Raw genomic sequence first — 14,860 nt, forward strand, 5'->3', positions numbered from 1 at the left:
TTTCCATCTGTGAAAGGAAGATCATGGCTCTGCTTTCTGCACATACACAGTTCTGGGAGCGCAACTGCATGTGATGAATCATGTGGAGACAACCATGGGCCTCCAACTTCTCCTTCCAGCCAGCACCACTACCCTTGTGCTGGGCCAAGCCTGCTGCACAGGACAATGGGACTATGAAATATGTCCCTGTGGCAAACAAGACGAAAGAGCAGTGCTTGTGTTAAACCAATTCATGTCACTGATCTGCTTTAGAGCTCCAGCACAGCCCCAGCAACCCTGGCAGTAAGCGGGCAGAATGGCTGCAGGCAGCAGCAGCAGCGTCTCAGGCCAGATCCACCACCGAGGTATCATATGGTGGAGTCATATCTTGTGCCTCCCTGAATGCTGGCTATGGTCTTCCATAGAACACTGATGTTTAACTCAATTTAGAAAGGTAATAAAGAACGAAGACAGTGGCGTGCAAATGGATAGGCAACAATGCAGATAACTGGCAGGATAATTCTCTTTTTAACTAACAATAGGGACAGCAGACCCACTGGCAACAGCCAAAGCATTTGTTCAAATTATGCATTCTCTGACTTCTCTTTTGCTACTGGAGGACCCAATCCTGCAGCTATTTTTGGTAGTGTTATTTTGTCAGTGCCCAGCCATGACTTGGGGTCCCACTGTGCTATTCAAACACTTAACTAAAGGCTGGTTTCTGCCCAAAGACTTTGAAACTTAACTTCAAAAATCCCAGAGGTTTTAATGGCAGGAAGAACTGCATTACCAGTACTTTCTTCTATTGTCTTTTATTATTTATTTTACCAAATATTGTTTACTTCATTTGCAGTAATTAGAGTAGAATAATGAAAAAAATGTTTTCAAGCAAAAGCCTGGAAGGACTCTGCAGTACTGCTGGTGAAATAACAAGCCATTTCAATGAAAAAACCCATAAGAATTGCACAGCCCCAAATGGCTTCCACAGAGCCATTGTATGTGTAACACTGCCACAGCAGTATTGTATGCAAATATATAATTTAGTTATTTTTATGTAACCTGGTTATTTTGTAATCACAGAGGTAGGGTTTAGACAAATGGGGCATATACCATTTGTAAAGAAACAACCTGGGAAAAAATATGCATTGCAGTTGTAGCCCCGATATGTAAATTCAGATACTCAAAATACACATTGTCACCTAACAGCAGATTATTCAGTTTCACTAATGATACTGATTTTGAGTTAAACTAGAATATAAGGAAATGAAAGCCTATATAAGCATGTGATCTTTTAAAATTTTAATGAATAATGATTAGCTTTTATAAAATACTGTTCATTCAAGCCTGTTTTCAGAACCAACTGCAGACTCATATACTCTTTTGTCCCCAGACAATGGAGTTCACCAGGTCTTTCACTACACAACCATCACCCCTGGTGTGACAACACACAGTGCTTGTAAAGTTGCACAACACGTTAAAAACTCTGTACCATAAATATGAAATACAGACAGGACATAGACAGGATATGTCTAAAATGTGATGAGAAATATGTATACAGTTATATATCACTAAACCTATTGTGACTGTATATATAAAATAATCACAATCAATTATCACAGAATCACAGAATCACAGAATGACTGAATACCTAAATTCTGCAGATCCAGCAACATTTCCAATGGCATTCATCCATACCACCATGCTGAGATATCATTTGCTATGACCTTTAAAGAAAATGCCCCCTCTTCCAAGAGAGCAGCCTGCCTGCAGGACAAGTGTCTCAGATACGAGCTCATGATTGAGTGGCTAATATCTTTACACAAATCCAGCTCACCTGAGTGAACATGAAAAATGGTTCTGAGACTGTGCTATCTCTCTGTGTCTGAGATCATGACTGCAAAACTTTGTAGCAGCCTCCAAGAGGTTTTTGGGAACCATCCTCTATAAAGCCAAAAACTCAGACACAGCCTTCTGCACTCCTGACACCCACAACTTAACTGGATTTGTCCAAATAGATTTTAAACTCCATGGTAAGGATCTGAATCTGTTCTGAAACCACGTTGAGCTGTCCATCAGAGAGCAGGCCAAAACTACCACTGAAGATGATATCAAATAATTATTTAAAATGTTTGTTTCCCCTGGTGCAAAATTAGCTACTTCAGTTACACTGCATTCAACAGCTTTAAGCTAAACGAGGGGAGATTTAGCTTAGGTTTTAGTAAGAAATTCTTTACTCAGAGGGAGGTGAGGCGCTGGCACAGCTGCCCAGAGGAGCTGTGGGTGCCCCATCCCCAGAAGTGCTCAAGGCCAGGTTGGATGGGCCATCGGCAGCCCTGCCCATTGCAGGGGGTTGGGTTGGGACTGGATGGGCTTTGAGATCTCTTCCTACCCAAGCCATTCTATGTGAAGGGCTTGGAGAATACGCCCTATGAGGAGCGACTGAAGGAGCTGGGGCTGTTCAGTCTGGGGAAAAGGAGGCTGAGGGGAGACCTTACTGCTCTCTTCCAATATCTGAAAGGTGCTTACAGTGAGAGCGGGGTTGGTCTCTTCTCACTGGTGACAGGACGAGGGGAAATGGCCTCAAGTTGTGCCAGGGTAAGTTTAGGTTGGATATCAGGAAAAACTTTACAGAAAGGGTTGTTAAGCACTGGAATAGCCTCCCTGGGGAGGTGGTTGAGTCACTACCCCTGTGACTGTGTTGTGTCCAAAAACTGTTTGGATGTGGTGCTCAGGGACATGATTTAGCGGTGGGTTGTTAGTTAGGGTAGTGTGGTTAGGTTGTGGTTGAACTTTATGATCTTTGAGGTCTTTTCTAACCTGAATGATTGTATGATTCTATGATTCTATGAACTGAAAGCGAGCTTGGCATCTTCAGGCTCACGTACCAACAAAGGACTTGCAGATGAAAGTGTGGCCTGAATTCACCCAACTATATTTAGACACCTACTGCTGTCACCTAGATTATACCTGTAGACTTTCTCCATGGTCTGTGGAGAGAAGCAGTCGCCTGCCTCTCATCTGCAGCCCCAAATCTTACTGATCTCAGAGATCACTGCTGCTCAGCTGACCACAGCAGGGACACAGAAACCTGGGCAGTACATGAAGGTAGATGAGATGGATCTCAACCATGGTTAACAAGTGAGTGGAATAAGTGTGAACTGCACCGGTTCTACAGAGCTAAGGGGAAATAAAACAACAAAAGTATTTCAACTGGCCAAGGCTGCATCCATAAATCTCAGTACACCCAGGGAACAGATTTTTTTGAGTAAGGTGGTGCCATTTTTACATACTGATGAGTAATAACACACTCTAAAAATGTTTTATAGGATTTGATCGTGGGAGACAGAATGAGTTTGGAAATTTTGCCTTTTGAAGATCATGCACCATGGCAACCACTAGAAAGGTGAAAAAATTCTCCCTGGGTCATTTCTGTGGAAGGTTCTGATTGTAGCTTGGCTGGTGCTCACTTCCCTGCATGGCAGTGGAATTACTAACTTTGCTGGGCATGGCCAAGACCATTTACTTAACATCAAGTTACCACAAATCACTGTTAATTCTAGCGCTGGCTGTAGATTATGTTAGAACCCTTACTTGAAATTTTAAAGACCAGACACTTGAAGGATTGGTATTAAATTGTCCCTTGTTGATCAGTTACCCTGTTAATTTTATGTAGCTGCCTTGATTCTTCGATTTGTCTTTTTCTAAATAAAAGTGAAAATTTGCTCTAGCTGTCTGCCAACCGCTAAATGCTTTTTCCTCTGTGACTGCATAGCAAATCTATGCTGTTCTGACTGGGATTAACAAAGCTCCTGTCACCCATCCCAAATGGACAGTAGTTCCCAATCCTTCTAATCTTTGGGATGTTATGGTGTAGCACTGCAGTTGTTAGATGTAAGGAATGATTAAAACTGGAACGTGTATGTGTCTGTACACACAGAGTGAATGAGGAATTCCCAACTTCATCTCTAGCACCTCTTGGGGACATGAAAGCATCATCTCTGGGTGACATCCGTAACTCTTCCGAATCAGGGGACAGCCATCAGCTGGTTCCTACTTTCATCTGAGAACGGAACCTATTCCCATGTTACATTTTACATTTTTGGAACAGTCTGCAAATTTTTAGCCCCTTAATATCAACTGCTAAGTCAATTTATATAAACAACCACTCTCTCACTCAGTAGAAATATTGAACTCAATTTCAAGCTAGAATATTTAGGCTGAGGAAGAATCCATTTCTATTCCTAAATTACAGACTTCATTTTGAGGCTTATTCCCTAAAACAAAGGCCTGTTGAATTTTGAATGGTTTGTGTCAGTTTGAGCCACTGATGGCCCAGATGAAACAGCTAGAAGCAGGACAAAAAGTCTCAGCTCTTCTGAAGACACCACCTGTCTAGATGGGATGAACACTGTCACTCAGGTTGACAGTCACATCTGTCATATCTGCCCTGCTGGGGATAAATCAGGGAAAATACTCCATGCGGACAAAGCCATTTATTTACTTATTTGCCTTTCTGACTCTTTTTTGTCTCTCTGTGCTGGCACTTACTCCTGCACACACCACATTGCCAGCAGCTCCGAACAATTTTTATTTTCACTATTTCAGTTCGTTCTTTCTGTGTCATGATATATCCCAGAGTCACCCTAAGAAGTCTGCATTTAGGTGTTTCTGTTCTGTCTCTCCATATTCTGAGTAACGCTTACGGGAAATTTGCTCTTTGATTTCAATGGAAGACTGCAATGGCCAAACACTGATTCTTCATCAGGGATGATTTGTAAAAATACTTCATGTCATCTCCATAACCTCATGCAAATCAAATGCTTTTAAAAAATTCTTCCAATTATTACTAGTAATTACTAATGCACTGGAAGCCTGCTGCCAATTTCAGAGAGTTTTCTGCTATGTTTTTTCTTTTTAACCAATTCTGGCTCAAAAAAACCCAAAATCATCGTAGAGTAGTATGGAAAAATTACTTCACTTATGATTTGCAGAGATGTGGCAGCCTCCTTTGTTTTCAGGAGACAGGAAGTGAAAACAATTCTGCATACTATCAAGGAGAACATGCCAAGATATGTGTGTACACATGTATGTATAGAAATATGCATATACAGAAAACCCATGACAATGGAGTTTGACGTAAGTTATAAGCTAAACACATGTAAGCAGACAAATTAAGCAGATGTGTATACATTACTGTTGATATTAGGCCTCTAGAAATAACTTTCCATTCTGCACTACATAAGCAAGCACAAATTCTGTTAGCATTCGCATACCAATAGGAGTGAAACATCTGGCAATATGAATTGATGTTCTACATTATTTAAAACAATTACATCTTTATGCTAGCTGAAATTCTTTACTGTTCACAATCAGCTTCCAGCTCTAAAATCCAAGTCACCAGGATACATACACAACTTATATTACACTGTAAGATTGAGGCTGTAAAGGAATATTAAGAAGGAACCCTTACAAAATAATACTAAATAATTCCTTTCTAGTTAAGATTAAAATCATGGCTAAGAGAGCAGAAGTTTGCTAATTCACTTTAATGACTGGGAGATCCATTGCAAATTACTGAATTTTTCAACTAAGTGAGAAACACATTAAAAAACACAAGTGTAATTTATCACAAAATGCACTTTACTCATTTATTTTGACAACTGTTGTTTAAATTATTTATGTCCCATCATCATGTACTAGTAAATGTACTGTACTCCATTTTGCAAAAAATAGTAATCAGCGAGATTAGAGTAGCATAATATCTCCTATCACCTTTTGTTTGGAGGTGAGTAGAAATCATTATTTAGTGCCTTGCCAATGCAAAACAGGATTTCAAAAAGGGCTTTCTTTTTTTTCCCCATTATTTTTTACAGAATGCTGAACCCAAATGCCGTCTAGAAGATTCAAGCATCCGCAGTTGAAACTTGAGTGGAAAGAGTTGTGTTGTTACCTCATTTAAATAAGTGGCTATTAAGGGCTCAGCACAGTCATATTAGGACTCCCCCCTGGAAAACTCCATCAGTGCACATTAAAAAAACTCTGAACCTCAACTGAAAGTCATTGGGAGCTTCGCTCCAGCGGCCTGACAGACATCACTGAGTATTACAGCTCTGCATCCATGCATCTCCTTTAAAGGCAGGTACATTTTGCTTTCTCCATGTTTCTATTTCAAGTCAGAGGGAACAAAGGAGGAAGCCACACCTTCCTTCTCCGAGCTGTGGTTTGACTTTACAAACTTGCATCATGGGCACGGCCTCCATGTGAATAAGTACAAATGAGAAAGGAGAAAAGTTAAAGCAGATTTGGCTGAGAAAGGAGAAAAGTTAAAGCCCATTTGGCTTTAGTCATTCCTGGAGTCAAGTTATATCAAGAATATTAAGCACTCGGGGTGTTGGCTGGTGTTGCATCACAGCCAGCCCACGCTGATGAACACCATGTACTCAGGAAACAAGGCAGTTGGGCATCCCGTGAGGATCGGCGCGGCAGGCCTGCCAGTGCATGTGCTTCCATATGTTCTATCAAGTAAACTGCAACTCCGAAGCACAGGAAAAAAACCCTCAGCTCCCCACATCCCCAGTAAAAGATTAGTCTTGTGAAAGACGCCAGACTGACAGTCTGGGAACCCAACATTTCCCTACAATATTTACAGTAGCTTCCACAAAAGAAGCAGCAGCACAAACCCTCCCTTTTCAAGGGAGCTGCAATCTTCATGGCTTTTGGGGTGGAGGGGAAGCAGCACCGTGTCCTGTCGGGCTGTGCAGCTCAGTCTCTGGAGCCAACCAGTCCAAGTTGGTACCTCTGAGGGATGCTGGGGATGCTGGCATCTGTAGCTAAGCAAAGTATGTTAGAGGATATCTTTGGATGAGAGCTGAAGACTTTTTGAGGCCTCTTACCTCCATTACAAATACAAATCGAATCAGCGGGAGTGTGACCTTACAATTGGATTCACTCCACCTAATTTACACCTTAATTAATGATTATTATTAATTATCCTTAATTACTTTAGATCCCTAAATTAATTACAGTGTTTCTAAATTACAAGTGCAGTTACCATTGGTATTAGCTGCCTCAATAGATGCTATAAATCCAGGCCTTACAGTTTCACTTCTTCACTTCAATACTCAACCAAATCCTTTCTGTGCGCTGCTTAAAAAATGGCCTCAGAAATGCTCACTGTGAAATCGAAGTTACTCTCTCCTAAACATCACAGTTAGCTAGTGAGCTTTAAAACATGTCTGAGGCTTCACAAAAAACCTGTAGCCTGCAGGCAAGTTGTCCTGTGTCCCAGTGGCTGCAGAAGGAGGACCATCCCTGCTGCAGGACCAAGGGAAATTCAAGGTTCCAGGAAAGGGACACACTTCAGACTTCAGCTGGGTACATTTTGAGAAGCAGAGTCATTAGCCTGCAATGTAGGGAAGAGGGGGAGAGGGAAAGTGTGAAAAAAGATTTCCCGATAATCTCACTGTACTCACCAGCCATGCGAATGAGCTTCCTGTATGCTGACTCATTTTTAGCTGTTTAAACGTGTTTCCTTAGATATCTTCCTAGTTCTTTTTTTTTTTTTTTTTTTCAACAGCATTAACTTTTCTCAGCTTAATATGGTAATATGCAGTCAAAGACACTCAAGCCTTTGCTATGATCATTTTTCCCTCCTGTTTTCTTCTGTCTAACTGAGCCTATGGAAACCTAATCGGTTTTCTTTTGGATGGTGCCTGTCTGCAAGGCCCCTGAAAGCCTTGTAGGGACCCCACTGTCAGACAAGCCTGGAAATTTCTTCTGGAAATGACTGCATCATAGCATGACTTGGGTTGGAAGGACCTTAAAGCCCACTCAGTCCCACCTCCCTGCCATGTGCAGGGCTGCCACCCCCCAGCTCAGCTGCCCAGGGCCCCATCCAACCTGGCCTTGAACACCTCCAGGGATGGGGCATCCACAGCTTCTCTGGGCAGCTGTGCCAGTGTCTCAGTGACCTCTGAGTAAACAATTTCCTCTTAACATCTAACCTAAATCTCCTAAATCTTAGCTTAAAACCACACCTCTTCATCCTAACACTATCAGACCATGTAAAAAGTGTCACCTGCAGCAGTTCCTCACGGCTGGCTCAGCCGGACTGCACTGCCACTTCCTTCTCTTGCCTTCCCCTCAATCCTGCTCTTTGTTAGGCAGGAGGATGTACTCCAAAATACAAAATGAGTCATTTTCAGTGGTTCATAGACCTCTAACAAATACCCTCTGAAGGTGTTTTGGTCCTGTATAATGAATTGAAGTCTGCTGACAGAAACATGTCTTTTCTTGCTTGCCTCACGCCAGTCCCTCACCACAATCCATAGGCTCCCAGAGTCTGCTTTGAACAATAAAATGACTGCGCTGACATTTCTGGAGCGTGTGTGTGTGTGTGTGTATGAGAGTGTGTGTGGAAGGGGCATTACTCTTCTAATTCCCGTCTGGATCTCATTAGGATCAGAGTAAGATCTCAATTCAGTGTCTCTGAAGCACCCAGGGAGAAAAAAAAATGCTGTCAACCACAATTAGCTGAAGTGGAACTGCAGTGGTAGTTTTGTGCTCACAGCAAATTATTAAACACACTTCAACTATAAATAATAACGAACTTGAAGAAGCAAATCTTCTTAAGGTCTGCAAAACTGAATCTTAAAATTTTAGGTGCAGTTCTCTAGTTAAATTACAAAGCACTAAACCTAAAATTAAGTTGCTCTGGGCAATCTTAAAATAGTAGATTGCTGGATCTAAGCTTATGGGTGTTCTCGGTTAACTGCTTCTGAAGAAATATAAAAGTGGTTTATTACAACTATAATTACAGAAAAACTTTGCCCTGTACTTTTCTTGCCTGGCTGGAGGAGAGGAGTTTGGATACACCATGTGAAAGTGAGCCCTGAAAATCAAAACAACAGGAATCAAAAATGCACACTAAGCAGGCTGAGCTATCAAAGCTCCTGGGACAGATCTAGTACGGTCTTATGCAGCATCACGCAGATTTGTCTCTTTCAGAACCACAGAATCCTTGTTGGAAGAGACCCCTAAAGGCCATCTAGTCCAACTGCCCTGCAGTGAACAAGGACACCTACAGCTAGAGCAGGGTGCTCAGAGCCCCATCCAGCCTCTGTATCTGAAGGACCACTAGGACACATACACACACACATACACGTGCTTCGCTGTACGCACAAGGAGAACACATATTCGTACTCCCACAGAGAATGAACTTCCAGGGCACATTTAAAAACAGATGCACTTGCACACTCATGCAGTTACTTTTAGTGGTCTCATTTTTTTCCACATTTCTACTCCCATTTTATCTATCAATAGTTTTATTTTGTATAAAATCTGAGGCCCTGATCTTGACAATAAAATATACTACAAGAGATCACAGAATATTGACAACATTATCAGTCTCAGCAGAAGATGAGAGTCAGGCTCCCTTCCACAAAATCATAAGACTGGGTGAAAAATCAATATGAGAGATTGATTTGCTTTCTGATTTTTCAGTCGTTAAGAGTCGCATTTCCAACCTGTTCTCTCCAGAGCACGAAGGGACAGAAACTTCTCTTTTATTGCTTAATGAAAGCTGAAAACTCACGATTTTACATGACTTTGGAAGCTGCAGCTCTTTGAGAAATACTGAATATTGTCACAGACAAGATAAACCACATGATTGGCCACAGTTTTAAGATTTGGAAGGTTGAAAGGTGCCACCTTTAGCAGCAAGTCATGTAGATTGACTTTTAAGCAAGGCAGGACTTGCAATAAAATCTGGAAAATCGTTTTTATGGAAGAATGAATACTGCTACTTCTATAAAGAAATCCAATAGAGCATATTATAGATATTTTGTTAACTTTTCTACAGGGATTGGAGCAGTCATAGTTTATTTATAAATTCACCTTTAACCTAGCACATATTTTCACGTGGAATATTTCTCTTGGAGGATTTTTATATGGAATCAGATGCAGTTTCTGCTCTTGATTGCATCTAATACTGTACTGCAACATTTTGTGATTAAGTCAGCAAACTTAACAATATTTAAACTGCTCTTCTGATTAGAGAATTTAAAATATGTGGAGAGTAGTGGGGTTATCTCCAAGAGCACTTAGCAATTTTCCAGCTACTGAATTAAATGAAAATGACAGATTCAGAGAAACATTAGGTACCCAGATCTAGAATAAATCCAAACTCTTCCATGATGCTATTTGCCCTCCACTTCTTTTCCTAGTGTTTTCCTGCCCACTGGTATTCTTTAGCTTTTTCGAATTTCCTCTCATAAACTGGCAACTTCTTCAAAATATTGGCAACATGAGAATTAAAAAAAAAAAAATAAGCCACATCCACAATTATTCAAATCAAAATGCACTAAAAATTCTGATACTTTTCAAAGATCAGCAACCACTTTTACTAAGAGTGACTTTTATAGTCAATACTGATGAAAAGATGGATAATTCTGGAAAAGTAAGATTTTCTCCTATTCTCCTACAGAATATTTTAATACGCAAGACAAATCTTGAAATATGAGAGAGCAAGTAAAACAATAACAAGTGAGAGACACAAAGATTCCTGGACTCTCAAGAAGGTGAGTCACATGTTCGTTTACAGCTAACCTTGGATTTAATTGCTAGCAGTGAATCTGGAAGCTGAAAAATAAAACCAAAACTACTGTCCAAAGATGAACTTCCCCTGTCATTAAAAACTGAAAGGATTTCAATATATATCCCCCTGGAGTTTGTTTATCATTAACAATAGAAAATGATGAAATTTTACAAAACAAGAAATGTCTGACTATTAATTCTTTGCCAAAACCTGCCTTACGACAATGCAAAGGCCCTCTGCTCCCTGCAGTGCATCATCTGGTTTTCAGTATTTTATGCAAAATAAATAAATGAATAAATAATCTGTTCCTCAAAGTACAGCTTTGGGGAATTTAAGTTAGTAAAACATTCAATGCAGAACCTTTTCAGTTTTCCACATCCGTGCCAGATCTGGCCAGCGAGGGCCTGAATGTCTGAACCATATTAGTCTCAATCTAGGAAAAATCTGAGAACAGAAATGAAAATCAAACAAAAATGTTAAGCTAACAAACACACATTGTCAAAAGTTACAGAAAATATACAGTTGTTTTTGCCTAGGGATTGTTTAACTCAATCAAAAACTCAGGATAAAAAGAGACTGATCCAAATATGAGGCTGCATATGTGCATCAGAACACGGATTGTACTGTGTCAAAATTCTCCCAGATACTTTCCCTTTCCTCATTATCTTCAAACCAAGCGACAGCAGGAAGTGTTTTACAGGAATTCGGAATGAGATCAGAATCTGTAGGCCGAACCCACTTGCATCTTGCACAACCTCCTCACAGGGCTTCTTGTTCTCAGCAGCTGGTGTTAGGGTGGCATTGCTGGTGAGATGCAAACCTGCCTATCTGTAGGCTGAGTCTTTCTGAAAGGTTTGCTGACAGCACCATGTGAAACATGGAGTGTGAAGCCATGCCTCCTATGCGTGGACTTGGTTCTTCACAGCATCAATCAAATGCCTGTGAGAATAGCCATCCTTGTGTGCTCTCTGTCCTCCCCCCCTCATATCACATCCCTATAGTTAAAAGCTATATTCTTATTGAATAGACGTTACCATGCCAAGACATCTTGATTCTCTGGGCTTTGAGTTATACTTCAAAACAACATGTAGCAAAGTGGTCTTACGATAGCCAAGAGAGTACATATAATTCCCTCTACAGTAGTCAATACATGAAGATCTATCAGGGATTTTGCTTGAAGGAGGCATAACAGAAAATCACAAAATCATAAAATGGCTTGAGTTGGAAGACACCTTAAAGGTCATCAAGTTCCAACACTCTGCTGCAGGTAGGGCTGCCTCCCACCAGCTCAGGCTGCCCAGGGCCCCATCCAACCTGGCCTTGAGCACCTCCCAGGGTGGGATCCCCACAGGGATGGGGCATCCACAGCTTCTCTGGGCAGCCTCACCACCCTCTGAGTAAAGAATTTCCTCATAATATCTAATCTAAATCTCCCCTCTTTTAGATTAAAACCCTTTTCCTTTGTCCTGTCACTATCAGATTGTGTAAGAAGTCATTCTCTCTCCTATTTATAAGCTTCCTTAAAGTAATGGAAGGCTGCAATGAGGTCTGTCTGGAGCCTGCTCTTCTCCAAGCTGAACAAGCTCAGAAAAACACAACTGACTTGTAACTCCGCTGAATGACCTTGGTGTTTAACTTTGCTGTTTTCACAAACACAGAATGTGACATAAGAAAGAAATCTGGTTTTAACTGAAATCACTTAGAAAAGGCAAAAGTGAACATTTTCATGCATCATGTTCCTACATCATTCTAGGCTAACTTTGAACTAAGATGAAGGAATATGGTGATTGTTAGCAATTTTGTGCCATTTTGGCACTTCTCTAGTAACAGGCAGTCCTTCATTACACATTTGGATCACAAAGTACCCTGTGCATTTGGCCAGAAATGAGACCTTTTTTGAACAGTTTTCCTTGAAAATCATAATCTTAGAAAAAAAGTATGGCCCTACTATTATCTAACATCAATATAAAATATTTTAATAGCATACAATTTATGTGTCATAGTATTTTTACAAATAAGGATCTCAAATGTTGAGTAGATGCTTATTTGTAACTCTTTAGGGTCTTCTCTTTTTTAAAAATCTTTTCTCTGCACTGCGATTAGGTTTATCTGTTTTCAAAGTTCAGTGAAGCTGAAAACATACAATGGAAAACTTGCCCTCACTTGTTAAATACTATTTCACAACCGAGGTTAGGAACAATGAGAATCCTTTCATTGTATGCACAATACCTCAGCTTGGGCTGAACTCGCCAAACTGCCTCGGAGCACTTGCTGTGAATGCCAGGAAAGCTGGATTTTTGAGATTTCAACCTTCGAAAAAGCTGCACTACATTGGGCCTATCTGAGTATAAACACATGCAAGCCAGAAATTGTTCTGTAAGCTTGAAGAAAAAGGAATCTAAATTCAGGACTCTAACATTGCTTTTGCATGTACAAATGACCCAATAGTAACTTGCATGAGTCCACCTAATGCAATGGGACTTCCAGCACTTTCAGAATTACGCTTCCTAATTACAAGCATACTGTTTGTAGGAAACCTATTGCTGGAAATTTAATAATTAGTTCCCAGTTTGCCAGACTACCAAAGGACAAGGCTTAGCAACATCATGGGAAACTAGAAGTGGATCTTTTAACTTCTCTTAAGATTTAACAGACTCTGCCTGTTTCCAAATAGGAAACAAACTTGACTTCTAATGTCTTCCACAATTTTATGCTTCCATGTCCTTGTTCTCATGAACTTCAGCAAAAGGAAATGCAAAGTCTTGCTCCCAGAGAGAGGCAGCAGTACAGGAGGATGACCATCTGCACAGCAGCTCCACAGAAAAGGCCCTGGGATTCCTGGTGGACACTAAGTTGACCATGTTCTTGCAGCAAGGCCAACAGTATCCTAGGCTATAGAAGACCTGGTAGTCTGAGAGAAAAGATGGCCAAATTGCCATGTGACAGATGGCAGCAGAGGGACAGTCTGACAAAATGGCATCTGACATGGAAGTATGTGTGAAGCAAAGGTGTGTCACTGAATTCCTCTGTGTGGAAAAATTGGTACCCACTGATATTCATTGATGTTTGCTGAATGTTTATGGAGACCAAACAGTGGATGTAAGCAGAGTGAGGCAGTGGGTGGTGTGTTTCAGCTGTGGTGACGACAGTGGGTCAACTCTGCTGGTGCAGTATTTTATGATCATGGCATGTAGGCTCATGTTAATTGCTGGTAAGAATGGTGGCTAACGGTGGTGACTACACTGAAAAATAGTGTTTTGTAGCTGAGAATTTGCTCTCTCAAATAGTATTACTGTGCTCTTTGTGTTTGTTGTAGTTTCCGTGAAAATAAATGGGAGGCATTACTTTGGGCACAACCTATGTAGTAAGCATAGTCCTAGTATTTGTGGTTAAAATAAAACATTTTACTGTACAAGTTAATGAATGTGGCTGAACAGTTGCTACAGCCACTGCTGGAGGAAAAGCAGTAATTTAATAAAGAGTAAAGTGATAATTATCCGGCATCCTGATTCATTTTAAGATATGGCATCTTCAAGCAACAGAACACACATATTCTTTAATTGATAACTGAAAACATTTCCTTGGGCTAACTAAATATCTAGTTGACTGAATTTTCATTTAAAAAACTGTGATACGATTCCCTGAGGAGAATGTTCTTCAATTATAAACATCCACGTTTCATTTTATATTCCCCTCTCATACCTTCTAGAGAAGCCCACAGGAAGCTTGTGCCAAAATCTCTTCTGAAGCAGACAATATTTACTTTCATTCACGCTTTTTCCAGATCAAGTACAAATACAAAGGTGTTCTTCACATCTGGACAGTATTGCATGCTACATATTTTCAGCACTACTGAAGCACAAATTCACCCCAAACAATGTTCCTCCACCAATGGCATTAGCCAGATTTCATTCTCTTCCAAAGTGAATGCAGCTATTCTTGACCTGCTGAGAAGCTAGAGGGGATGTTCTCTGGAGATGACCTCCTGTTATGTCACTGGCATAATATGTCCCTGGGGGAAAGAAAGATGGGCCAAGAGGATTTGTGGCAAATCAGGATCATCTCCTTATTGCTCTTGTTTTGGCCTCATCTCTAAGAATTTCTTCCCATGTGTAGAGGGAATATAACAGAGGCAAGTCAACTAAGCCGCATGATTTCTTCCAGGCTCATTTCACCACAACGGTGAAGGCCTCTGCTGTCTCTCTGCTCTCCAAGAAAAAATCTCTCCGTTTCTTCCTCCATGGAGGTCTTCATGCATGAGCAGTGTTGCAGAAACCTTGGTTCTTT

The 14,860-nt window shown here is 40.7% G+C and overlaps 1 protein-coding gene across 3 annotated transcripts in view; it reads right to left on the reverse strand.

The window, feature by feature from the left end:
- Positions 1-14,860, reverse strand: part of SAMD12 (sterile alpha motif domain containing 12) — a 170,696-nt gene that overhangs the window by 15,103 nt on the left and 140,733 nt on the right. The window contains exon 5 of one of the 3 annotated variants that reach the window (XM_052703657.1): positions 5,532-7,381. The exons of the other annotated variants lie outside the window; for them this stretch is intronic. Within the exon in view, the coding sequence (XP_052559617.1) occupies positions 7,377-7,381 (5 nt within the window). The 3' untranslated portion in view covers positions 5,532-7,376. Of the gene's footprint in view, positions 1-5,531; positions 7,382-14,860 lie in introns of those variants that run through there. 3 annotated transcript variants of the gene reach the window in all.

The sequence above is a fragment of the Tympanuchus pallidicinctus genome, unplaced genomic scaffold, assembly GCF_026119805.1.
Source record: "Tympanuchus pallidicinctus isolate F22 unplaced genomic scaffold, pur_lepc_1.0 scaffold5, whole genome shotgun sequence".
Taxonomy (NCBI): Eukaryota; Metazoa; Chordata; class Aves; order Galliformes; family Phasianidae; genus Tympanuchus; species Tympanuchus pallidicinctus.